Source organism: Puma concolor, chromosome A1 (assembly GCF_028749965.1).
Source record: "Puma concolor isolate L17-30 chromosome A1, mPumCon1.1.hap2, whole genome shotgun sequence".
Classification (NCBI taxonomy): Eukaryota; Metazoa; Chordata; class Mammalia; order Carnivora; family Felidae; genus Puma; species Puma concolor.
In genome coordinates, this window is record NC_141667.1 from 104,642,818 (window position 1) to 104,667,131 (window position 24,314).

The 24,314-nt window shown below is 38.9% G+C and overlaps 3 protein-coding genes and 1 non-coding gene across 8 annotated transcripts in view; 3 read left to right on the forward strand and 1 right to left on the reverse strand.

The window, feature by feature from the left end:
• The first annotated feature begins 101 nt into the window (after positions 1 to 101).
• AK6 (adenylate kinase 6) lies at positions 102 to 16,964 on the forward strand. Of its 3 annotated transcripts, XM_086699702.1 has the most exons (6): positions 102 to 251; positions 2,209 to 2,301; positions 12,407 to 12,465; positions 12,566 to 12,711; positions 15,750 to 15,801; positions 16,507 to 16,640. In XM_086699702.1, exons 1-5 carry the CDS (start codon positions 125 to 127, stop codon positions 15,781 to 15,783), a joined length of 459 nt encoding a protein of 152 aa, XP_086555828.1. In that variant the 5' UTR covers positions 102 to 124; the 3' UTR covers positions 15,784 to 15,801; positions 16,507 to 16,640. The 3 variants fall into 3 exon arrangements, with proteins under 3 accessions (XP_086555828.1, XP_086555811.1, XP_025780406.1); XM_086699685.1 differs by lacking the exon at positions 15,750 to 15,801 and having other exon boundaries at positions 16,507 to 16,964; XM_025924621.2 differs by lacking the exon at positions 15,750 to 15,801 and having other exon boundaries at positions 143 to 288; positions 16,507 to 16,964.
• Positions 2,209 to 4,070, forward strand: TAF9 (TATA-box binding protein associated factor 9). Its single transcript, XM_025924619.2, has 2 exons — positions 2,209 to 2,301; positions 3,116 to 4,070. The coding sequence occupies exon 2, from the start codon at positions 3,133 to 3,135 to the stop codon at positions 3,928 to 3,930; it is 798 nt and encodes a 265-aa protein (XP_025780404.1). The 5' UTR covers positions 2,209 to 2,301; positions 3,116 to 3,132; the 3' UTR covers positions 3,931 to 4,070.
• The window catches only part of CDK7 (cyclin dependent kinase 7), an 88,580-nt gene continuing 73,783 nt past the window's right edge, over positions 9,518 to 24,314 (reverse strand). For all 3 annotated transcript variants that reach the window (XM_086699650.1, XM_086699593.1, XM_086699601.1), the window contains one exon: positions 9,518 to 9,603. In XM_086699650.1, the coding sequence (XP_086555776.1) occupies positions 9,533 to 9,603 (71 nt within the window). In that variant the 3' untranslated portion in view covers positions 9,518 to 9,532. The remainder of the gene's footprint in view (positions 9,604 to 24,314) is intronic.
• LOC112861803 (U6 spliceosomal RNA) lies at positions 23,314 to 23,420 on the forward strand. The gene has a single exon (XR_003223697.2). It is a non-coding gene; the product is annotated as a U6 spliceosomal RNA (small nuclear RNA).

The following is a 24,314-nucleotide window of genomic DNA, read 5'->3' on the forward strand; positions in this document are numbered from 1 at the left end:
TTAGGCATCTACCGCATTGCCTGACCCGAAACGCGGACCTGACCTGTGCCCCAGCCTGGGACACTGCACTGAAAACGTGCTATAGAAGGCCAGGTAACCAATGTTCAGTGACTAGGCGGTAGAGATGGGCCGCGAGCGCCGCGCAGGGCCTCGAGAACCCCGAGGCCGCTGGCGCTTGCCGCAGCTCGCCCCTTTCAGCTCCTCCCTGTCGTGCGTAGAGTGCGTGAGCCAAGGCGCCCAGAGCCAGCGCGGTGAGGACCATGTTGCTTCCGAACATCCTGCTGACCGGTTAGGGGCGCGGCGGGGAGGCGCTGGGCTGCGGGCAGGCTACGGACCTGAGTGCTGTGGGGCGTCGGGCGCCAGAAAGGGTGCCGTGCCGTTCGGTGTTTCGAGGCTAGTGGAGGGCGGTGCGGCGTGGCTGTGGTCCCGGCCTCTAGACCTGGTCCTCCGACCGTTGCGGGAGGCGGGGTGGGGGCGGGGAACGTTATTCTTTTGGCCTGAGGTCACTCGGTGAGGTAGGGAGAGAGAGAGAGACCTGTCCTGGTCCCTTTTCTGGCAAGAAATCTGATTCTGCCGAATCTTTGGGAATCTGGTTTTTGTTTGTAAAATGGCTGTTGATTTTTTTCTTTGGTAGGGTTGTGTTTAGAGTTTTAAGCGAGATAATGTAAGGCAGTCATTTTGTATTTAGTGCTGGATGCCTCGTCCTTAGGCCTTTCTTGGCCATGTTTCATTTTCCTTGGTGTCTGATAATCACTTTTGGGTAAAAGGGTTCGGATATTTGTGACATAGTTTGGTTAACTTGCTGTGTACGTTGAGTTAGCGTCAGAAGCTCTTTTCTGTTTGTTTGTTTTTTCTTCCTTTCAAAAAGAAAAGGCACCTACTGAGCATCCCTGATCGTTTCTCTTGTTTAGATGCACTAAAGTTCCTGGGATGATAGATTCCTCCCTTCTCGGTCTTTGTACCCGTGTGCAGGGCGTTTGTTATACGGGAGGCCTACTGAACTTTCGCATTATGATTTTAAAGACTATTAGCTGTTTAAATGTTTATTAAATTGTAGTTAATAGCATCTTGGGGCATTCATGCAAAAGTCAAATGGGTGTAGATGGTGTTGGAACACAAAAATTGAGACGCTCTTCCTGGCAACAAAGCAGTAGAAGTTTATTATTTAACAAAACATAATCTTGTTGACAGCGCCCATGTCTTGTCAGTTTTTGAAAGCTACAGATAGTAATCTGTTTACCTATTATGATTCCTTAGGGGACGACACTACAACTTCTGAACTGTTGGGGTCAGCCAGGGTCCTGTTATTTTAGTATCCAGCCGTACTGTCAAAAACCTAAAGGTGAACATTTTATGGAAAACACAGTAGTCCAGGAAAAAACAAACACACACAGGATAGTCCAGGGTTCAAACTTGGTGTATTACACTGGACTTGTAAAAGTTCTTGTCCTGTAAACGGAGGCATGATTTGTCTCTGTTATCTTTAATTATTATAATGACCAAGTTTTATAACTTCACTGGCTCTAACCTGTTCGGAGCTGAAAATTACACATTTGATTATTTTGAAATAAAATAGATGTAAAAAAAGGAAAAGTGAAGAACAATGCCTAGTACTGCTATTTATCTGAAAGGCAATGAACGTATGGTGTGTTTATTATATAAAGATGCGTGTAATACATATGTAATATATATATATACATATGCACATATGTGTATATATATGGGTTGCCATATATATAAATACACATGTGTATACACAAACACATATGCGTTAGGATTTCTTGAGAAAGATAAAAGAAACTGCTTTTCAGTGTTTACCTCTAAGGAAGAGGTAGTGGAGCCAGTAGTGGAAATGAGATTTGTCCCTCATACTGGTTAAATTTTTTCCATGAATAATTTCTTTTTTAAAAATGAAAGCAAATAAATGATGGTAATTTGAGATCACTAGTGTTATTATTGGAGTATCTGTTATGGTGGCAGGCAGTCTGTGAATTGGTATCAGAATCACCCAAGCCTTACTTGGCAAGATTCTGCTATCCAGCAGGCTTTGAGTAACTTTGATTAGGTCATAGTGTATAGTAATTCACAGAGGATTGCTAATTAGGAAATTTTTCATTTCAGTTGTTAAGCACTTTAAGAAGGGTAGATAGGTGGCTGAAGTCTAACAAGTATTTTATGAACAGTATTCTTCTGTGGCTTGTCTTACAGGTACACCAGGGGTTGGAAAAACCACCCTAGGCAAAGAACTTGCATCAAGATCAGGACTGAAATACATTAATGTGGGTGATTTAGCTCGAGAAGGTAAGGGATACTTTGGTGCTAGTTTTTGTTTTTTTGGTTTTTTGGTTTTTTTAAAGAGAGTAGATAATGGAGTTACTACTATATTTGTGAGAGGTACAAAAAGCAGAGACAGTGCTTTTAAGGAATTGATGCTCTGTTGAGGACCCATAGAAAGAGAAAATAAGTGTATAATACTGTGTTCTGGTTGTTTTGACTGTTACATCCCATCCTCCCCTGCCCTCTTGGCCAATAGTTTTGTGTTGTTGTGTTTTGGGTTTTTTTTTTTTTTTTTTTTTTTTTTTTTTTTTGAGTGGTAATAATTGGGAATGTTTCCATGAAGAGATGGGATTTGGGGAGAATGTTTTTGAGATGGACAAACACATAAAAGTGTGGGTACTAAGCATATCTGTGGAGATAGTATATTGCTCTCACTGGAAGGACACATTATTGAACTCAGTCAGTAGGACATGACTGTTCTTTTTTTCCTTAGATTCATTTGATAGTTGCATGCCTGCACATAAGTGAACATTATTCTGAAGTGATAAATGTTTTTATTTATTTTACTGTTTCCCCCCAGCCTTTTATCACTCCCTTTTTTGTGTCTTCATTTTTGTATATCCTGTAATGATTTGGATAGGGTGGAAACTCCATAAATTTAAGTAAAGGGGACTTTTAAGTGTGCCTCATTAAAATTAAAAAGATTTAATATTTAAAATTTTTAAATATTTTCACAATTTTAACAGTATTTAAAATTTAGAAAGTTCCTGACAGTTGCTACTAAAGTAACTATTTCAGGTTTGATCTAATGTACATATTTTTTTCAAATGATCTAAAGTCTGATCAACGGATATCATGGATTCTGGCAAGATGGCTTCTCCCAAGAGCATGCCGAAAGATGCACAGATGATGGCACAAATCCTGAAGGATATGGGGATTACAGAATATGAGCCAAGAGTTATAAATCAGATGTTGGAGTTTGCCTTCCGATATGTGACCACAATTCTAGATGATGCAAAAATTTATTCAAGCCATGCTAAGAAAGCTACTGTTGATGCAGATGATGTGCGATTGGCAATCCAGTGTCGTGCTGATCAGTCTTTTACCTCTCCTCCCCCAAGAGATTTTTTATTAGATATTGCAAGGCAAAGAAATCAAACTCCTTTGCCCTTAATCAAGCCATATTCAGGCCCCAGGTTGCCACCTGATAGATATTGCTTGACTGCTCCAAACTATAGACTTAAGTCTTTACAAAAAAAGGCATCTACTTCTGCGGGAAGAATAACAGTTCCGCGGTTAAGTGTTGGTTCAGTTACTAGCAGACCAAGTACTCCCACGCTTGGCACGCCAACCCCACAAACCATGTCTGTGTCAACTAAAGTAGGGACTCCAATGTCCCTCACAGGGCAAAGGTTTACAGTACAGATGCCCACTTCACAGTCCCCAACTGTAAAAGCATCAATTCCTGCAACATCTGCAGTTCAGAATGTTCTAATTAATCCATCATTAATTGGGTCCAAGAACATTCTTATAACCACTAACATGGTGTCATCACAAAATACTGCCAATGAATCAGCAAATGCATTGAAAAGAAAACGAGAAGATGATGATGATGATGATGACGATGATGATGATGACTATGATAATTTGTAATCTAGCTTTGATGCTTGTAACATGTGTACTTGGTCTTGAATCCATTGTACTGAGATTAAACATGCATGCTGGGTGTTTTCATGTTGTGTTGTAGAACATGTAAATTGTATTTAATGAGTAAATATAGTTACCCTCTCTGAGTTGTTGGATTTTCTTTAATAGGATTAGTAATGGTTTTTCATCAGCCTTCAAGTATAAAAAATAAAGTTGTTCATCACTTTGTTGGTACTTTGGCAATTATGTTTTTAGAAGCAGTTTTCTTTGTGTCACCAACAGGAATAACCCTTAAAACAACTTGAAGTTGTTGTGGCCTATTCATTACCACTAGAGTGTTACTTCTGGTGTGTTCAGATGTTTAGACCACAGTATGATCCCTAGTGTATAAGTCACTCTCGTAGAACTATGTCTCTTTTGGAGAGACCACTTCATCTGTTTTGATGAATAATCTGTCAATTATTAACTTCTTCCTAGGTCCCATTTTTTTTTATCTCTTTGGTTGTATTTAAGGACCTTTGATGGGTCTCCCATTATCGTTCCACTTTAAAATTGCAAAAAAATTTTTTCCAGTAGGGCACCTGAGTGGCTCAGTCCTTAAGCATCTGACTTCGGCTCAGCTCATGATCTCATGGTTGGTGAGCTTGAGCCCCATGTCGCATGAGCCCTGCTTCAGGTGAGCCCCACGTTCTCCTTCTCTCTCTCTCTCCCCCTTCCTGCCCCCCCCCCCCCCCCCCCGCTCCTGCTGCTCCTGGGATTCTCTGCCCCTTGCTCACTTGCCTTCCCCGCAATATCTTTTTTTCCCCAGTATCCTTTTTTGCAGGTCAGTTTTGTACATCTTAGCTTTGTCATATTCTTGATGCTATAAGTATCATGCTCATATTTTTTTTCAGTGTTTTGAGAGAGTGCGTGCGTACACACTCAACTAAGGGAGAGGCAGAGAGAGAGAGGGAGAGAGAATCCCAAAGAGGCTCCACACTCAACCTGGAGCCTGATGTGGGGCTCCATCCCATGACCATGAGATCATGACCTGAGCCTAAACCAAGAATCAGATGCTTAACTGCTGAGCCATCCAGATGTCACTCATGGTGATATTTTAATCCAGGTCTGGTATTTATAGTTCATAAAATTTAGATATTTATTTGCTGTTGTACAAGGCTAGTCAGTCTCCCCATTTTATACCTATATAAAATCTGGTTTTCTTCCTTTGCCTGTTGAATTTGACAAGTGATTTCACAGTCCCATACAGTTGTCAGTTTCAGTCTTCCAGTTTCTCTTACCCACTGACTTTAACATTTCTAAATGTAATGAAGTTGCTATATAATTTATCACGAATAGTATGAGAGGAATAATAACACTAGACAATTGGTTCCTGGTGTACTTGTACTCAACACTTTTAGCCAGTGTATGTACAGCTAATGGAGTATATAGTCCCAAATGTCCTCTGTATTTTATTGATGAGATTGTTTCATAAGATAGAATCTAAGCCTTGGGTTCCCCCACTTCTCCCATAACGCCGGATAAAGGATTTCTGGTCTCTCTTAACATGGTGTTAGATAAAGTACTCTATAGGGTTTTTCATAATGTACCAGATTGTTCTTTTCTACAGATGCTATTTGAATATATCTGAAAATCTTAACTAGAAAATATACTGAGACCCCTACCTGTTCATTTTTCTCAAATAGTGATATATTTTAAGAGAAACCATGTAATCATCTGTAAAGGAGTGGTTCCCAACTAGGTGTGATTTTTGCCTTTCAGGGGACTTTTGGCAATTTCTGAATACTTTCAGTAGTCAGGACTGGAGTGGAAGCCAGGGATTCTGTTGAACATCCCACAATTCACAGAATAACCCTCCGTTCCCATAAAGGAATTATCAAGCTCAAAACGTCAGTATTTGAGATTGAGAACCCTGCTATAAAGCAATAAGACCAAAAACAACCCACTTGTTTTAAATAAATCTGTCTAAATAGAATTTATTGCCATTCTAGTAACCTGTTGAGTTGCTATATCATTTGTAAGAGACTTATGCCATGTGGAACCAAGGTAGGAAAAATTAGGTAAGGAATTAAGCTTAATAAAATGGGGAGTCCTAAATATGGTATGGCTAAGAATGCTTTTTTACCCTGTTACTCCAGTCTCAGATTCTTACTTTCCCTTATGCAATCACTTAATTACTTAACAGCGTCCTTAATTTTCCTGCCACAAGTTTATCAGTCTTCAGCCTCTGGTCATAAACCCCAGGATCCCCATATGTCTAGACAAAGTGATATAATTCTATTAATGTTGGGTCCATTTGGAACATTGTTATGCATAGCTGAGCCCTCAGTACTTAAAATCTTGATCTCTTTCTAATCCAGGAGTTGACAAACTGCTGTTTTTTATAGAAACCACATTAGCTGAAGACTAGCGCACGAAGCATGAAGTGTTTGCTATCTGGCCTTTTACAGAAAACGCTTGCTATCCCCGCTCTAACCTCTTTATCCCATTTTTTTTCCTCCACTGGAAGCTACCCCTGGAAGGCTCTGAAGCTAACCTCCCTGGTGGCCCCTCCAACACTGCTCTCTCCCAGTCTGCATGTGATCCTCCTACATACACATCTTCCCCCATAATTTCACTGCAGCTGTATTGTAGTTTTGCCCCTCCCTTTAGTAATCTCATTCACTCTGGACTAGTTACTCCCTTTTATTTATTTATTTATTTATTTATTTATTTATTTATTTATTTATTTATTTATTTATTTTTTCAACGTTTATTTATTTTCGGGACAGACAGAGACAGAGCATGAACGGGGGAGGGGCAGAGAGAGAGGGAGACACAGAATCGGAAACAGGCTCCAGGCTCTGAGCCATCAGCCCAGAGCCTGACGCGGGGCTCGAACTCACGGACCGCGAGATCGTGACCTGGCTGAAGTCGGACGCTTAACCGACTGCGCCACCCAGGCGCCCCTAGTTACTCCCTTTTAAAAGAGCCCAGTTTCGGGGCACCTGGATGGCTCAGTCGGTTAAGTGTCCAACTTCGACTCCAGTCATGATCTCACAGTCCGTGAGTTTGAGCCCCGTGTCGGGCTCTGCTGACAGCTCAGAGCCTGGAGCCTGCTTCGGATTCTGTGTCTCCTCTTCTCTCTCTGCCCTTCCCATGCTCATGCTCTGTCTCTGTCTCTCAATAATAAACATTAAAAAAAATTTTTTTTCAAGATTCCAGTTTCTAGATACCTACTAAAGGTAATCACCTTCTTGACAGTTGCCAGACCTTTTCACAAACTAAAACATTTAAGAAGCACATGCTCTGAAATCCTGACTACTTGCTTATGCTTGATTCTTGTTCCCCTCGCATAGAAACACAAACATGCTAACACAGATCCACTTGCCCCATAAATCTTGGTGGTTTGCCTGAAAAATCCCTATGGTATCCCTATCCTATTTTCAAGCTCATTTCTCCTAAATCTCCTACTCTTTAGTATCTTTTCCTCTTCTATGCCATTATTATGTCCTTTATAAAGAAGAGGGAGAGGGAATAAACAAGACTTGAACTTTTTCTGATAAAGTCCATCATCTGTAATGTATGGATTATGAACTGGTTTGAGTTTACCTTTAGCCTTACCTGCAGCCACTCCCCTAGGTTCCCTTCATTCTGCGCACAGTGCGCTTGTTCCTCACTGGGAATTGACCTCCAGGTCTTTACAAGTGCTGTTCCCTTTACCTGGAGATGCCCTTATCTGCCTTTTTTTTTTTTTTTTTTATCTTCCTTTTATTTTTTTTCAACGTTTTTTTTTTTTTTTTTTTTTTATTTATGGGACAGACAGAGACAGAGCATGAACGGGGGAGGGGCAGAGAGAGAGGGAGACACAGAATCGGAAACAGGCTCCAGGCTCCGAGCCATCAGCCCAGAGCCCGACGCGGGGCTCGAACTCACGGACCGCGAGATCGTGACCTGGCTGAAGTCGGACGCTTAACCGACTGCGCCACCCAGGCGCCCCCTTTATCTTCCTTTTAAACAACTCTTTAAAAGACCCAACTCAAGGGGGGCGCCAGGGTGACTCAGTTGAGTGGCTGACTCTTGATTTCTTCTCAGGTCATGATCCCAGGGTTGTGGGATGGAGTCCTGCGCCAGGCTGTGCACTAAGCGTGGATCGTGCTTGAGATTCTTAAAAAAAGAGAGAAAGACCCAACTCAAATGTCACATCTTTGGTGCTCACTAACCTCTAAGTAGGATTTATTGTGCTTTTCTCTACATAAAAGGTCAGGTATCAAAGCACTATATCTTTCTAAACCAATTAGCTTCTTGTACTAATTGCATTACAGTTATAAGCTTCTTGTTGGATTGAGGTAAATGTAAATTTTTCAAAGTAAGAAATCGGGGTTGGGGAGGGGGTGCCTGGCTGGCTGAGTCTGTAGAGCATGGGACTCAAGATCACAGGGTTGTGAGTTCAACCCCTACACTGGGCATGGAGCTTACTTAAAAAAAAAAAAAAAAGGACAAAGTAAGAAATCTGAAAATGTTTTAAATATTGGCAATAGCAACGAAATAGTTAGCATCCAACATCATTAAAGAACAGCTTTCATGTGAGTATAAACTCTAGGAGGGCAGTTAAAATGTAATGATTTTATTGCTTGACTAACAACAGGTAGGAATATCTTTTGAGGTAAGAACTTAAGCCATTTAACTTTGGCCCCACAATTTGTTTTCTGCAACTAACTTTAAATCATAAAACTTTGTTGAGAAAATTGAATTTTCTAAGCTTTTGGTAGGTTAATCAATTCAAGCCTTTTTATCGTTTCTAGATTAGGATCCTGTACTTAGCTCTAAATTTGACTTCCAACTGAAACTTTGTAAAGTGGCATACATAAAAAAATAATAAAGTAGCATACGTTTTTCCGTTTTTTTCAGAAATTTGAAATGAACTTTTTTTAAATGTTTTTTTAAACTTTTTTTTTTTTTAACATTTATTTATTGTTGAGAGACAGAGACAGAGCATGAGCAGGGGAGGGGCTAGAGAGAGAGAGAGAGACAAAGGAAGCAGGCTCCAGACTCTCAGCTGTCAGCACAGAGCATGACACGGGGCCCGAACCCACGAATCGTGAGATCATAACTGGAGCCAAAGTCGGATACTCAACTGACTGAGCCACCCAGGCACCCTTTAATGTTTATTTTTAAGAGCTAGAGGGCACAAGTAGGGGAGAAGCAGAGAGCGGGGACAGAGGATGCCAAGTGGGCTCTGCACCGACAGCAGAGAGCCTGACGCGGTACTCGAACTCCCGAACTCAGAGACCATGATCTGATCCAAAGTTGGACGCTCAACCGACTGAGTCACCAGGGACCCCATGAAATTTGAAATGAACTTTAAAGGGTTTTTGTTTTGTTTTGTTTTTTTGAGAGCAAGCACAAGCCGGGGAGGGGCAGAGAGAGAGGGAAAGAGAGAATCCCAAATAGGCTTTGCTCTGCCCGTGCAGAGTCCAATGCAGGACTTGATCTCACAAACCATGAGATCATGACCTGAGGTGAAATCAAGAGCTGTACACTTACCTGACTGAGCCACCCAGCCGCCCCTAAAATGAACTTTAGAATCCATTTCTCCATTCCCTATGGTACAGGTTATAATTATCACTCAGCTAAAATTCTGCAGTAGCCTTGATCTGGTATCCCTGTTTCTGGATTTGCTTCCTTCTAACTTATTCTCTATGGAGAAACCAAAATAATTTTTAAAAATTTGTAATTGATCCTGTCATTTCAGGCTTAAAATGTTTTAATGATTTTACTTTGCCTTAGGTTACATCTAACTCTGCAACCCTTTTTGATCTGGCCTCAATTTACCTGACCCTTTATCACCTATTTTATACATAGTCTAAGAAACTTTCCCTCCCTTGAGTCTTGCCCTCTTAATTCTCTCTGCCTTTGAATATTGTTTTTCTCTGTTGAAAATAGTCATCCCTCCCTTTTTTCCCTAGGTACCTGCTTCAAGTCTCCACTTAAAAGTCACTTTCTCCAGGAAGCCTTCCCTAATGTTCCACTTTTAAAGTATTATCCTATTATAATTTCCAGGTTACTTTGTCCTCTCTAATTTTATTGTAAACTCTTTAAGGGAAAGACTACGTTTGCCTTCTTGGTCATTGTGCTCATTATTAAATCCTTATTATCCCTACAGGCACTTGTACATGGTAGGTATTTGATAGGTGTTTTTTGAAATGAATGTTTTAAAGGTTGGATTACACTATTCAACTACATTAACATGATTTAAGAAATCCTGCATTTCAGCATTGCGGTATAAAGACTTTAATTCTGACTCAATATTGCAGTGGTTGTCTCTATTTTAGATAGCATATTTTTTAACGATTTCACTAGTCTTGAGAGTTAAGGATTTAAAATATGAAGGAACCTCAGTATTTATCTACTGCAGATTCCTACATAGTATGGCATCAACAGTAGGTATTAGATTTTGTGGCATTGTAAAAATAATACACCAAAAAAGTACTCCAAATCCTAATTTATTTCCATCTTTTGTATTTCTGATCTTTGGCCCTATTACAACTTTGAATTCTGCTTTTTATGTTTTACCCTTTGTGTCATAAGCATTTATCATGTGTGACCTAGTCCATACTACATAATACTACCTAATATTTATTTTCTTAACTTTAATTACATAATATTTCATCAAACTAGTAAACCAAGATTTAAGTTTTTCCTATTGTTGAATATTTTATCACTTAAAATTTTTTCTGGCTAGAAATTAAATGGTAGAGGAAATCTATGAATGGGTATGACATTTTTATTTTTAAAATTATTTTTTAAATGTCTTCTTTATTTTTAAGAGAGTGTGAGTGGGGAGGTACAGAGGGAGGGGGAGACAGAGGATCTGAAGCCGGCTCCATGATGACAGCATAGAGCAGGATGCACTGCTCAAACCCATGAACTGATGATCAGATCATGACCTGAGCCGAAGTTGGACACTCAACTGAGTCACCCAGACACCCCTAAAATTATTTTTGAAATACATTTCCAATTTATTATATACATATATGATTAATGCAACAGGCATAAAAAGGGTAATTTTAATTTATCTCTTTAATAGCTGGGAAAGTCCAACATTTTTTCATCGTATGTTTATTAATTATTTTCATTGTGTGTGAATTCTTTTTGGTTAAGGTACGTATTTTTAATCTTGATTTTGAAGGTCACTATGTAATCTACATTTCAGGCCTTTGTCCTACTACAAAAATTTCTCCCAGTAGTTGTTTTTATTGCTACATTATTTTTCACTGAACAGAGATTTAGCATTTTATGTGTTTTAAAATGAACAAACTCAAATGAATCATTCCTTTACAGATTAAATTTTCCACTAATTGTCTTTGAATTAAACAATTGGCTCTTTAATCCAATTTATAGTATACAGGATTTAGATTATTTGTAAATCATTATCCAATTTTCCCAATACCAAGACAGTTTAATTTTTTTAGCTACAGTATCTGGTAATTGCGCAGTAATCCAGGGAAGCAGATGACACAGGGAGGTGCTTGAGAGGTGCTCACATGGCCAGAATGAGTCCATACACTGTCCTGGCAGGACAAAAAGTTGCAACTGTCTCTGTGCCTCCCATTGACCCTCAGAACTACCCTTTTATTACTTCAGAACTCATGCTCATTTTAAACTAATTTCAACCTGGGCCAAAATATTGGAGGGAAAGATGTGGGAGGACTATAGCATGCTCTTACAGATGGCTCAAAGGATGGTCTAAGCCTTATTACATATTTCTTAGAGATTTAGGTGAGCATAGGATTATGTCTCACCTTCTAAAGCAAGACTTCCTTTGAAAGCCAGCTTTGATTTGTTGGAAAATTCTTACATGAGATTTAAATCTGCCTTCTTTATAACTGCCCATCATTCTTGTTTTGCCTCCTGAAATGTTTATTCGACCCATGGGTTTTGAGGATCCTGGAAATCTAGAAGTAAAAATACTGTTCAGGAGCACTTGGGTCAAACTGACTCTCCTTTCCTAGACCCCACGAAGATGGGACCTGTGTGACTGAGGGCTCATTTTTAGAATTGAGAAATTGTTGTTGCTTCTACTAACTTCCATCTCCTTAGCCTAAAATATTTGATAATCTATTGTTAATGTGTGCGAGTGTCTGTATCCCTGTGTCCCCTCTTCCCACCAAATAGCTTAACAAAAATAATGCAGTCCTTTTCTATTAGTCCCACAAATTCTGAAATCATTCATTTTTTTTAGTTGGTTTCAATTTTGATAGCTAAAATTGTATCAGATATATTGCTATCCAAGTTTCCCTCTAGGTAAAATTCTGATTTAATCAGCATTGCTCTTTACATTTGGTGTCTGTGTGACATCTGCTGTGTGTTAGTGCCCTCTCTAGTCTCTCAAAGAGTAATAGATGGTATATTTCCTTTCCTAAAGTCTAAAATTAATTGAAAGTTACTGACAGTTACTTATAAAATACTAGTTTAATAAGCCAGTGTAAATCTCTTTTAGGGCAGTTATATGATGGCTATGATGAAGAGTATGATTGCCCCATTTTAGATGAAGATAGAGTAAGTACAAGTTTTTTATAAAGTATACTCCTAAAAATTTAATAGGAAAGTTGACCTCATTTTTTTTAAAAGGAGCATTCTTTTTGTCCCTTTCTTACAGGTAGTTGATGAATTAGAAAACCAAATGAGTGAAGGTGGAGTTATTGTTGATTACCATGGTTGTGATTTCTTCCCTGAACGCTGGTTTCACATAGTTTTTGTGCTGCGAGCAGATAACAGTGTATTGTACAAAAGACTTGAAACAAGGTAAGAAAGGAAAAACACTGAATTCTTAAAGTATGATATAACCCTTTATTCAGATTCCTGAAATTAGCCAGTACAACCATGATAAAGGATTCCTTTCGAATATGTGACTATTGGTCTCTCATTATAAACCAAGTCTGTATGGTACCAATGCTCTGAATCTAAGAGAAAAAGATGCATTTGTACAACACAGGTAATAGTTTATAACTGAGTAAATGAATACTGCAACTGACAGTTTCATTAAATAAAATATACTGTCACAGCAACTCTATTTAGTCATGATGTTTCCTTAATGTAAAACCTTCCTGGGAAAACAACCAAGCCAATAACATACTCTGACTCCTGAATGTACATTACCCACTCAAAGTATCCGCACAACATGAATGGGAAAGTTTATGAAAAACTGACAAGATAAATCAACATTTCCAACCTTTAAAATATATTTTGAGTTGGTCCCTCCAAGAGAGCATCAGACTTAATCCAGAATAAACAAAAAAGAGGAATTTTTATGGGAAACATTTTTCCACTGTCTTTTGAGTCAAGCTGTAGGAAAATGGAGGTTCTATAGGATCTATGGGGCAATCTCAGAAGGAACGCTTCAAAAGTTTCCCTGAGTTCAGGTTTAGAATTCGTAGTTCTCAATGACAGTAGTCAGCTCTGACTAACCATCACTGCATAGGATACTTGTAAAATCCTTACACCAAGGAGTACAGTAGCAAATATATGGGGAAAGTTGGAGCTAGACCTAAAACCGTAATCGTCTTTTTTAGGCAGAGAAAAGACATTAACAGTGTTTTAACAGAGAAGTAATGGAGACCATATGGTACACATTCCTTTCTGCAAACCAAACAATTTAAATTTTTTATTAAAAATTATTGTTTTGGGGCACCTGGCTGGCTCAGTTGGTAGACCATGCAACTCTTGATTTCAGGGTTTTAAGTTCAAGCCCCATATTGGGTGTTGAGATTACTTAAAATCTGTAAAAGAAGAAATTTACTGTTTTGGAGCACCTGGCCGGCTCAGTCAGTGGAGCATTCTGCGCTCGATCTTGGGGTTGTAAGTTCAAGCCCCACCTTTGGTATAGAGATTACTTAAAAATAAAATCTTAAAAAAAAAGATTTCTGTTTTATATAAATAGCCAAACACTAAGATATGAAAAAATTTGAGAGAGCTTGTCTTGTTTTTAGCCATTGAAAAAGTTACAAAGTAATCAATCACCTTAAAAAAAATAACAGCTTTACTGAGCTAAATTCACATACATACAATTCACCCATTAGAGGTATACACATTTGTTTTTAGTATATTCACAGAACTATGCATCCGTTACTACAGCCAATTTTAGAAAATGTTCATTGTCTCCCTCCTCCCCAAAAACCTGTGCCCATTAGCAGTCACTCCCCATATTTCCTCTCAGTCCCCTGGCCCTAGGCAACCAGTAATTGACCTTCTGTCTCTTTGGATTTGTCTATTCTGGACATTTTATGTAAAAGAAATCTTACAGTACATGATCTTCTGTGTCTGGCTTCTTTTATTTAACATAATGTTTTCAGAGTTCATCTATGTTGCAGCATGTATCAATACTTCGTTTTTATCTACTTACCAGAATATAGACATTTGGGTCTTTTCCATTTTTTGGCTGTTGTAAATAATACTGCTGTGAATATTTGTGCCTGTGATTTTATGTGGACATTGTGTTCAATTATCTTGGATATGAAGTTTAAGAATGGGATTGCTGGGTAATAAAATAAACTCCATGTTTAACCTTTTGAGGAACCGTTAGACTGTTAGCCAAAGTGGCTGTACCAATTTGCCTTCCTAAGAGCAGTGTTTGAAGGCTCTAGTATTTCCACATCCTCGTGGACACTTGTTATGTCTTTCCCATTGTAGCCATCCCATTGGGTATGAAGTAGTATCTCATTGTGGTTTTGATTTGCATTTCCTTGATCGCTAATGATATTGAGCATCTTTTCATGTACTTATTGCCCATTTGTCTGTCTTCTTGGGAGAAATAGCTCTTCAGATCCTTTGCCCAGTTTTTTATTGGGTTATGCTTCCTTCTTAATTAAGTTATGAGTTCTTTGTGTATTTTAGATGCAAATCCCTTATCAGATATATGATTTGCAAAAATTTTCTCTCATTCTGTTGGTTATGTTTTCATACAGTTAATCATCCTTCAGTAGTTCGATTTACTTTTTTATTTTAATGTTTATTTTTGAGAGAGAGACAGACAGAGTGTGAGTGGGGGAGGGACAGAGAGAGAGGGAGACACAAAACTTGAAGCAGGCTTCAGGCTCCATGCTGTCAGCACAGGACCAGATGCAGGGCTCAAACCTACGAACCGGGAGATCATGACCCGACCCGAGCTGAAGTCAGATGCTTAACTGACTGAGCCATCTAGGCACCCCATAAGTAATTCAATTTACTCTTGATTGTTACAAGGTTGAACTAATATGAATTTTTAAAAATCTTTTTCATTAGCTAATTAATTAGTTGGCTAATTTACATATCTGCCTAAAGATAATGTAAGTTAATTGTTTTTACATCTTTGGAATTGGTAAAGCACAGATACATCTATCTGTATGATCAAGTACCCAATTAGTATATAGTGTTCCTATCATAAGTATTTAATTTTTTAAATATTTTTTATTTTTTGTAAAGTTTATTTATTTTGAGAGAGACAGGGCAAGTGTGAGCTGGGAAAGGGCAGAAAGAAAGGGAGACAGAATCCCAAGCAGGCTCTGCACTGTTGGCACACAGCCAAACGTGGGGCTTGATCTCATGAATTGTGAGACCATGATCTGAGCTGAAACGATGAGTCAGACACTTAACTGACTGAGCCACCCATGCACCCCTAAGATTTTATTTTTTAACTAATCTCTACACCCAACACTGGGCTGGAACTTACAACCCCAAGATCAAGAGTTGCATGCTCCACCCACTGGAGCCAGCCAGGGGCCCCCCATAAGTATTTCATTTTTATACACTACCTCGTTGTTTTATCTGTCTATATCTTAATTCCTCTAATTTCTTTTGAAATCTAGGACCAAAGCTCTACACTTCTTATTTATCTCATAGCTCAATATCTGGCTTGAGGTAGGTAGATATGTTTGCTAAAGGAATGGATGACAAATTTTGGGGGCCGAAATTAAGACAAACCTAAACATTGGATATTAGTTTTAACTTCTTGTCAAAAAAGCCTCTCAGGGCACCTGGGTGGCTCAGTTGGTTAAGCATAGGACTTGGGCTCAGGTCATGAGCTTACAGTTCATGGGATCAAGCCCTGCATTTGGGCTCTTTGCTGACAGTGCAGAGCCTGTTTAGGATTTTCTCTCTCTCCCTCTCTCTCTGCCTCTCCCCTGCTCATGATCTCTCTCTCTGTCTCTCAATAAACCATATATATTTAAAAAAGTCTCATATTGGGGCACCTGGGTGGCTCAGTCGACTTTGGCTCAGGTCATGATCTCATGGTTCATGGGTTCGAGCCCCATGTCAGGCTCTCTGCTGACAGCTCAGAGCCTGGAGTCTGCTTCAGATTCTTTGTCTCCCTCTCTCTCTTCCCCTCCCCTGCTCACTCTCTGTCTCTTGCTCAAAAATAAATAAACATCAAAAAAATAAATAACTAAAAAAAAGTCTCATATTTACAGGTGCCAGTCTATTTTATTTAAATAAATAGACTACAAGAAGTATTTTTGCATGATATTTCATGTATTTAAAAGTGTCCGGTTTCTCTTGTGTTCCTAAAACTCCAGTTAATGCCATTCATTTTGCTGTTTTTTTTATCTTCTCATTGCCTTCCAGGGGTTATAATGAGAAGAAACTAAAAGATAATATTCAGTGTGAAATTTTTCAAGTTCTTTATGAAGAAGCATTAGCATCCTACAAGGAAGAAATAGTACATCAGCTGCCCAGCAATAAACCAGAAGATCTAGAGGATAACATCAATCAGATATTGAAGTGGATTGAGCAGTGGATTAAGGATCATAGCTCCTAATTTACAAGACTACTAGCCACTTTACAACCACTCTTGTTATATCTCTGCCATATTGAATAAATTGTCCAATTGTCGGTAAAGCTTTTTTATTAAAATTGAGCTGCAAGACTAGTAGATGGATGGCCTAAAGGTTTATGTGTGGGCTTTCTTTCTCCATGAGAAAGCAAAAGTCTCAAGTATAGTATATATATAATATCATTAAGGATAGTAAAAACTGTTCATTTTAAATGCTTCAACAGGTAACGAATAAATAAAACTGACCACATGGGTGGCTATCTTTTTTTTTTTTTTTTCAACGTTTATTTATTTTTGGGACAGAGAGAGACAGAGCATGAACGGGGGAGGGGCAGAGAGAGAGGGAGACACAGAATCGGAAGCAGGCTCCAGGCTCTGAGCCATCAGCCCAGAGCCTGACGCGGGGCTCGAACTCACGGACTGTGAGATCGTGACCTGAGCCGAAGTCGGACGCTCAACCGACTAAGCCACCCAGGCGCCCCGGGTGGCTATCTTTTAAGTTCATTGCAGAATAAAGTAAAAGTGATCCCTTAAAGTAAAAGTTAAGACTGAAGATAAAACATCAGTTTTTCATTTTTATTTCTTTGCTTAAAAAACAAACACACAGGGGCTCCTGGGCGGCTCAGTCAGTTGAACTTCTGACTCTTGATTTCAGCTCAGGTCATGATCACAGGGTCATGGGATTGAGCCCCGTGTAGGGCTCCATGCTGAGTGTGCAGTCTGCTGAAGATTCTCTCCCTCTCTCTCTCTCTCTCTCTCTCTCTTTCTCTGCCCCTCTCCCCCGCTCACCCCTCCCCCATCTCAAATAAACACACACACACACACACACACACAAAGAAATGGTAATACTTATACTCTACAAAAACTGGAAAGGTACAAAAGGGTATCCTGGAAAGGTAGGTTTCCCTTCCAGGCCACCCCTTATTCTTCAGCCACCCCAGATCCCCTCCCTTTAAGAAGTAATGTTTCTGGTTTCCTAAGTCTCTTTTGGAGAGATTTTATGCCTGCAAAGTATGTATGTTTGTGTACTTTATTTGCTTTAAGCATGTGGTAGCATATTATATACACTCTTCTGTATCTTCTTATTTTCATTTAATATATTTTGGAGAGTATATCATCTCATACAGACCTCCCTATTCTTTCAAATTAAGATAAAATTTTACTTTATGTGTTTTTTAAAATTTTTATTTATTTACTTGTTTGTTTATTTATTAAGAGAGAGAGCGTGGGGGCCCTGGGTGGCTCAGTCGGTTAAGTGTCCGACTTTGGCTCAGGTCATGGTCTCGTGGTTTGTGAGTTCAAGTCCCGCGTTGGGTTCTGTGCTCACAGCTCAGAGCCTAGAGCCTGCTTTGGATTCTGTGTCTCCCACTCTCTGCCCCTGCCCCCCTAAAGAAATAAATAAATAAACCTTTAAAACAAAAAAAAAATAAGAGAGCACAGGGGAGGGGCAGAGAGGGAGAGGAAGAATCTCAAGCAGGATCTACACCCAGTGCAGAGCCCAGCATGGGGTGGGGCTCCATCTCATGCCAATGAGATCATGACCTGAGCCGAAATCAAGGGTTGGACGCTTAACTGAGCCACCCAGGTGCCCCCCAATTTGTCATTTTAAAGTGCATAAGTGGGTGCGTGGGTGGCTCAGTTAAGTGTCTAACTCTAGGTTTCAGCTCAGGTCACAATCTCACATTTTGTGGGTTCAAACCCCACATTGGGCTCCATGCTAAATGGCACAGAGCCTATTTGGGATTCTTCCTCTTCCTCTCTCTCTGCCCCTCCCCTGCTCACTTGCACTCTCTCTCAAAAAATAAACTTAAAAAAAAAAGTGCACAACTAGCTGGCTTTTATTATACTCACAAGATTATGTAATCATCATACTTCAACCATCACTATCTAATTCCATATGTAACGTTTTTATTACCCCACCCAGAAAAAGTCCAGTACTGTTAGCAGTCACTTTCCATTTTTCCCTTCTAGTCCCTTGGAATCACTAGTTTACTTTGTCTGTATGGTTTTGCATATTCTGGGCATTTCATATAAATGAATCATACAATATGTAGCCTTTTATGTCTGGCTTCTTTGACTTAGCGTATTGTTTCCAAGGTCATCCATATTGCAGCCTCTACCAGTAGGTACCTCATTCCTTTTTATCAAGTAATATTCACTGTATGTACCACCTCTTGTTTATCCATTCCATCATTTGCACAATTGGGTTGTATCCTTTCTGGGTCTTATGAATTATGTTATGAACATTTGTATACAGGTTTTTGTGTAGATGTAGGTTTTCAATTCTTGGGTATAGAGGGAAATTTCTGGGTCCTTTTGCAACTGAGTTTAACTTTTTGCGAAAATACCAAACTGTTTTGCAAAATGGTTGCATTACTTTACATTCCCCTCCCCCTGTCTACGTAGTAGGGATCTAATTTCTCCACATCCATGCCAGTACCTGCTAGATGAACACTTGTTCATCTAATAGCCATCCTGTGCATGTATAGTAATATTTCGTATTAGTCTTGATTTACATTTCCCTGATGACTACTGATGTACCTAGTAGTCATTCATACATCTTTGGATCCCTAATTTTTTTTAAGTTTTATTTAAGTAATCTTTACATCCAATGTGGGCTTGAGCTCACGATCCTGAGATTAAGTCACATGCTCTTCCAACTGAGCCAGCCAGGCACCCCTGGATCCCTAATCTTTTTAAAGTTTGCACATAAGTCCATATAGGAGTGCTATGATTGGTTTAATCTGTCCCCTACTGATAGACTTTTAGGTTGTTTCCAGCTTTTTACTATTAAAATGTTGCCAAGAATGGTAAGAAAGAAGGGTACCTGAGAGGCTCAGTTGGTTAAGCCTCTGACTCTTGATCTCAGCTCAGGTCATGATCTCATGGTTCATCGGATCAAGCCCCATGTCAGGCTCTGCACTGACAGCAAGGAGCCTTCTTGGGATTCTCTTTCTCTCCCTCTCTGCCCTTCTCCTGCTCACACGTTCTCTCTCAAAATAAATAAACTTTAAAAAAAAAGGGTAAGAAAGAATAACATGTATATTACATGTATATATTACATGTATCTTACATGCCAAGCACTCTTAAATACATTTCAAAAGTGAACTCTATTAATCCACATGATACCATCTGAGGTAGGTATTATTATTTCCATTACAGGTGATGGAAACAGGGCACAGAATGAAGTGACACAGTCAAGATCACAGCTAGGAAGTATCAGAGTCAGGAGTCTATCTTAGCAGGCTCTTACCCATTAAGTTATACTGCTTAATGTACATGGAACTTGGCACATGAGTAAGTTTATCTGTGCAGTAAATTCCTGAGTAAATTGTAAGCAAAGATAACATTTAGTAGATTCATTTTAATAATCATATATTGCCTATTATATACATGCAAGACTCCAACCAAATAACTGGTGGGGAAAGCCTCAAGTTCTTGACCTTCAGATGATCATAACCTAGTATACAAGGAAGATATACATACAAATGGACCCTTTAGACAAATCAGGTAGACTGTGGCAAATGCCCTACTGGAGATTCTAACATAGAGAATAAAAGAGATAACTGTTTCCTACTATGAATATCAGAAAAGGATAAATGCTATAGGATGCAGGGCTTTGAAGATGAGTCTAGAGGTAGAGAAGAGAATTACTCAGACTAAGATAATAGCACATAGGTGCTATCCAGTCAAATCACATATAAAATGAGGATAATTACATCATAGGGCTATTGTAAGGATTAAATAAACAGTGTTTGGCACATACTGTTATTATTTTTAGTAATATTAATGGCTGTTTTGAGAAGACAATGTTCTTTTCATTACTAGAATTCACTAAATTATCAAGTGGTTGCTAATTATCTTAACAGTAAAACTGACTCAAAGATTTTCCTTCAACAGAAGGGAGATTATTATCTAAAAGGGAATCTAATACAGAGCTATACACCTTTTGGGAATTTTAATTAAATATTAATTAAATATGAATATAATTAAATAAATATACTCATTTCAGCTCTAGGTTTTTATTTGAAACTAGTGATAGTACTTTAACATGTTGTTACAATTATTTGAAGGTTGTAGAAATAACCCCATTTACTGTTTGTCTTTGGTTTTATTCAACCTACTTGTTTGGTTTTTAACTTAAGTAGATTGGTTTAAAATAGACCTAAGGAGGGGCGCCTGGGTGGCTCAGTTGGTTAAATGTCCGACTTCAGCTCAGGTCATGATCTCACGGTTCATGAGTTCAAGCCCCATGTCAGGCTCTGTGCTGACAGCTCAGAGCCTGGAGCCTGCTTCAGATTCTATGTCTCCCTCTCTCTGCCCCTCCCCTGCTCATGCTCTGTCTCAAAAATAAATAAAACATTAAAAAATATATAATAAAACAAACCTAAGGAGATAAAAAGTGTTCTAAATTTTAAATCATTTTATGTTTCTGTAAATAAGACTTCTTAATAAGATATATTTTGTTCCTCGTGAGTACCTTAACAAGCTTTGAAGTATGTATAACCGCTGATTGTTTTCCTTATGCCCACTCTTGTTGGTATATTTTTTATTTTTGTGGGCGTTTAAAAGGGGTTTAGCCTCACTTCATCTGTATTTCTTTTGAATGTTCTACCACCAATCTCTACCAACATTTAAATTTGTTAGTTTCTAACAAAAAGTCATAGGGGTCAGGGGTCCCTGGGTGGCTCAGTCAGTTAAGTGTCTGACTTTAGCTGAGGTCATGATCTCGGGGTTCATGAATTTGAGCCCTACATCAGCTCTCTGCTGTCAGCACGGAGCCTGTTTCTGATCCTCTGTCTCCCTCTTTCTCTGCCACTTCCCTGCTTGCTCTTTATCTCTCTCAAAAATAAACATTTTTTAAAAAATCTTAAGAAAAAAAAGTCATAGGGGTAAAAACTGCTAAGAAGCATTTATCCTTTCCTATGGAGGGGGGAGAGTCCAAGGTAAAAAAAGAATCACGGTTCTTAGTAGCTTTTTTTTCAAATGTTTATTTATTTTGAGAGAAAGAGAGAGACAGAGGACAAGCAGGGGAGGGGCAGTGAGAGAGAGAGACAGAGAATCCCAAGCAGACTCCACGCTGTCAGCTGAGAGCCCAACGCAAGGCTCAAACTCATAAACTGTGAGAGCATGATCTGCACCAAAATCAAGAGTCGGATGCTTAACTGACTCTGTCACCCAGGCATCCCAGTTCTTAGTAGTGAAAAACAACATCCTGAAAATCATTTATATATACCTATTTATATGTATAAATCGGCTTTTATTTAAAATTTAGTTCCTTAACACTTTTGATGACATAAATCCCTTTGACAGTCTGATATAAGCTACGAACCCACTTCCTCTAAGTAATACAGATATACATATTAATGTAAAATACTGTTTATGTTTTTCAAAGACTCAAAGACTCTTGAAATCCATTCAGAGGTCTGTTGTCTAAGGAATTTATTATTATGGAAGGGAGGATTCAAAAAAATATAATTTGTTACACGAGGCTAGCGAATAAAAAGCCAAGTGATCATTTGCTCATCCTGGGGATCCATTCAGAGGTTTGTTGTCTAAGGAATTTATTATTATGGAAGGGAGGATTCAAAAAAATATAATTTGTGGGGCGCCTGGGTGGCGCAGTCAGTTAAGCGTCCGACTTCAGCCAGGTCACGATCTCGCGGTCCGGGAGTTCGAGCCCCGCGTCAGGCTCTGGGCTGATGGCTCAGAGCCTGGAGCCTGTTTCCGATTCTGTGTCTCCCTCTCTCTCTGCCCCTCCCCCGTTCATGCTCTGTCTCTCTCTGTCCCAAAAATAAATAAAAAACGTTGAAAAAAAATTTAAAAAATATATATAATTTGTTACACGAGGCTAGCGAATAAAAAGCCAAGTGATCATTTGCTCATCCTGGGGATCCTCACCAGTGCATTAAGCAGAAAATAAATAAAAGACATACAGAGCTGTAAGGAAAAAAATAAGGTATTCTCAGGTAACATGATAATCTATGTAGAAATTCCAAAGAGAATCCATACAAAAATTACTTGAACTAATAAGTGACGTTAACAAAGTCACAGGATATAAGACCAGTACACAAAAACTACTGCATTTCCATATAGCAGTGACAAACAATTGGAAATTAAGATTAGAACAATACCATTTACAATAGTACCAAAAACATGACCTACTTAGGTTAAATCTAACAAAATATTTGCAAGATCTGCATACTGAAAATTCAAATGAAAGAAATCAAAGATCCAAAAAAGATGTATAAACCATGTTCATGAAATCGAAGATTCAATATTATTAACATGACAATTTTCCCCAAATTGATCTATTAATCCAGCCCCAATCAAAATACCAGCATACTCTTCTAAAGTAAAAGTTGCTGGGCGCCTGGGTGGCTCAGTCGGCTAAGCATCCGACTTCAGCTCAGGTCACAATCTCACAGTCCGTGGGTTCGAGCCCCGCATCGGGCTCTGTGCTGACCGCTCAGAGCCTAGAGCCTGTTTCAGATTCTGTGTCTCCCTCTCTCTCTGACCCTCCCCCGTTCATGCTCTATCTCTCTCTGTCTCAAAAATAAATAAACATTAAAAAAAAAATTTAAAGTAAAAGTTGCTGAGTGCCCATTTTGGCAGCACATACACTAAAATTGGAACAATACAGTGAACTTTAGCATGGCCTCTGCACAAAGATGCCATGCAAATTTGTGAAGCATTCCATAATAAAAAGAAAAATTGCTGGAAACACATATGGAAACATGTAGGAGCTAGAGTAACCAAACAATGCTGAAACAAGAGAACAAAGTTAAAAACAACCCTGGTGTACGTGATTTCAGGATTTGCTATAAAGACTAAAGCAAGACAATGTGGCATACTACAATGATGGACACATAGATCTGATCTTGTAACAGAAAAGAGAGTCCAGAAAGAAATCCATGCCTATACAGGCGATTTTGGATGGAGGTGCAAAAGGAAAATCAATGGGGTAACTAACTTTTTGACAAATAATAGGTATACATATCAAAAAAGTGAACCTCGGGGCACCTGGCTAGCTCGGTTGGTAGAGCAGAAGACTCTTGATTTGGGGTTGCGAGTTCTAGTCCCCACATTGGAAGCAGAGATTACTTAAAAATAAAATTAAAAAAAAAGTGAACTTCAAACTTAACCACATACCGTATTAATTCAAAATGTCTCAGAGACCTATGTGTAAAACCTAAAATATATAAAACTTCTAGATGAAAACATACTAAGAAATTTTAGTGCTCTTTGATTAGGCAAAGATTTATCTGATAGAACACAAAAAACACAAACCGAAGAAAAAAGAATCAATAAATTTGACTTCAAAATTTAAAACTCTTCTTCTCAAAAGACACCTAATACTGGGGGGGCCTGACTAGCTCAGTCAGGAGAGCATGCAACTGGATCTCAGGGTCATGAGTTCTAGCCCCAGGTTGGCCATGGAGCCTGCTTAAAAAAAAAGACTTAAGAACAGCAGCAGCCACAGATTAGGAGAAATGTAAACACACATATGAAACAGATTTGTATATAAAATATACATGATACTCTTGGGGCACCTGGGTGGCTCAGTCGGTTAACTATCTGACTTGTTTTAGCTCCATTC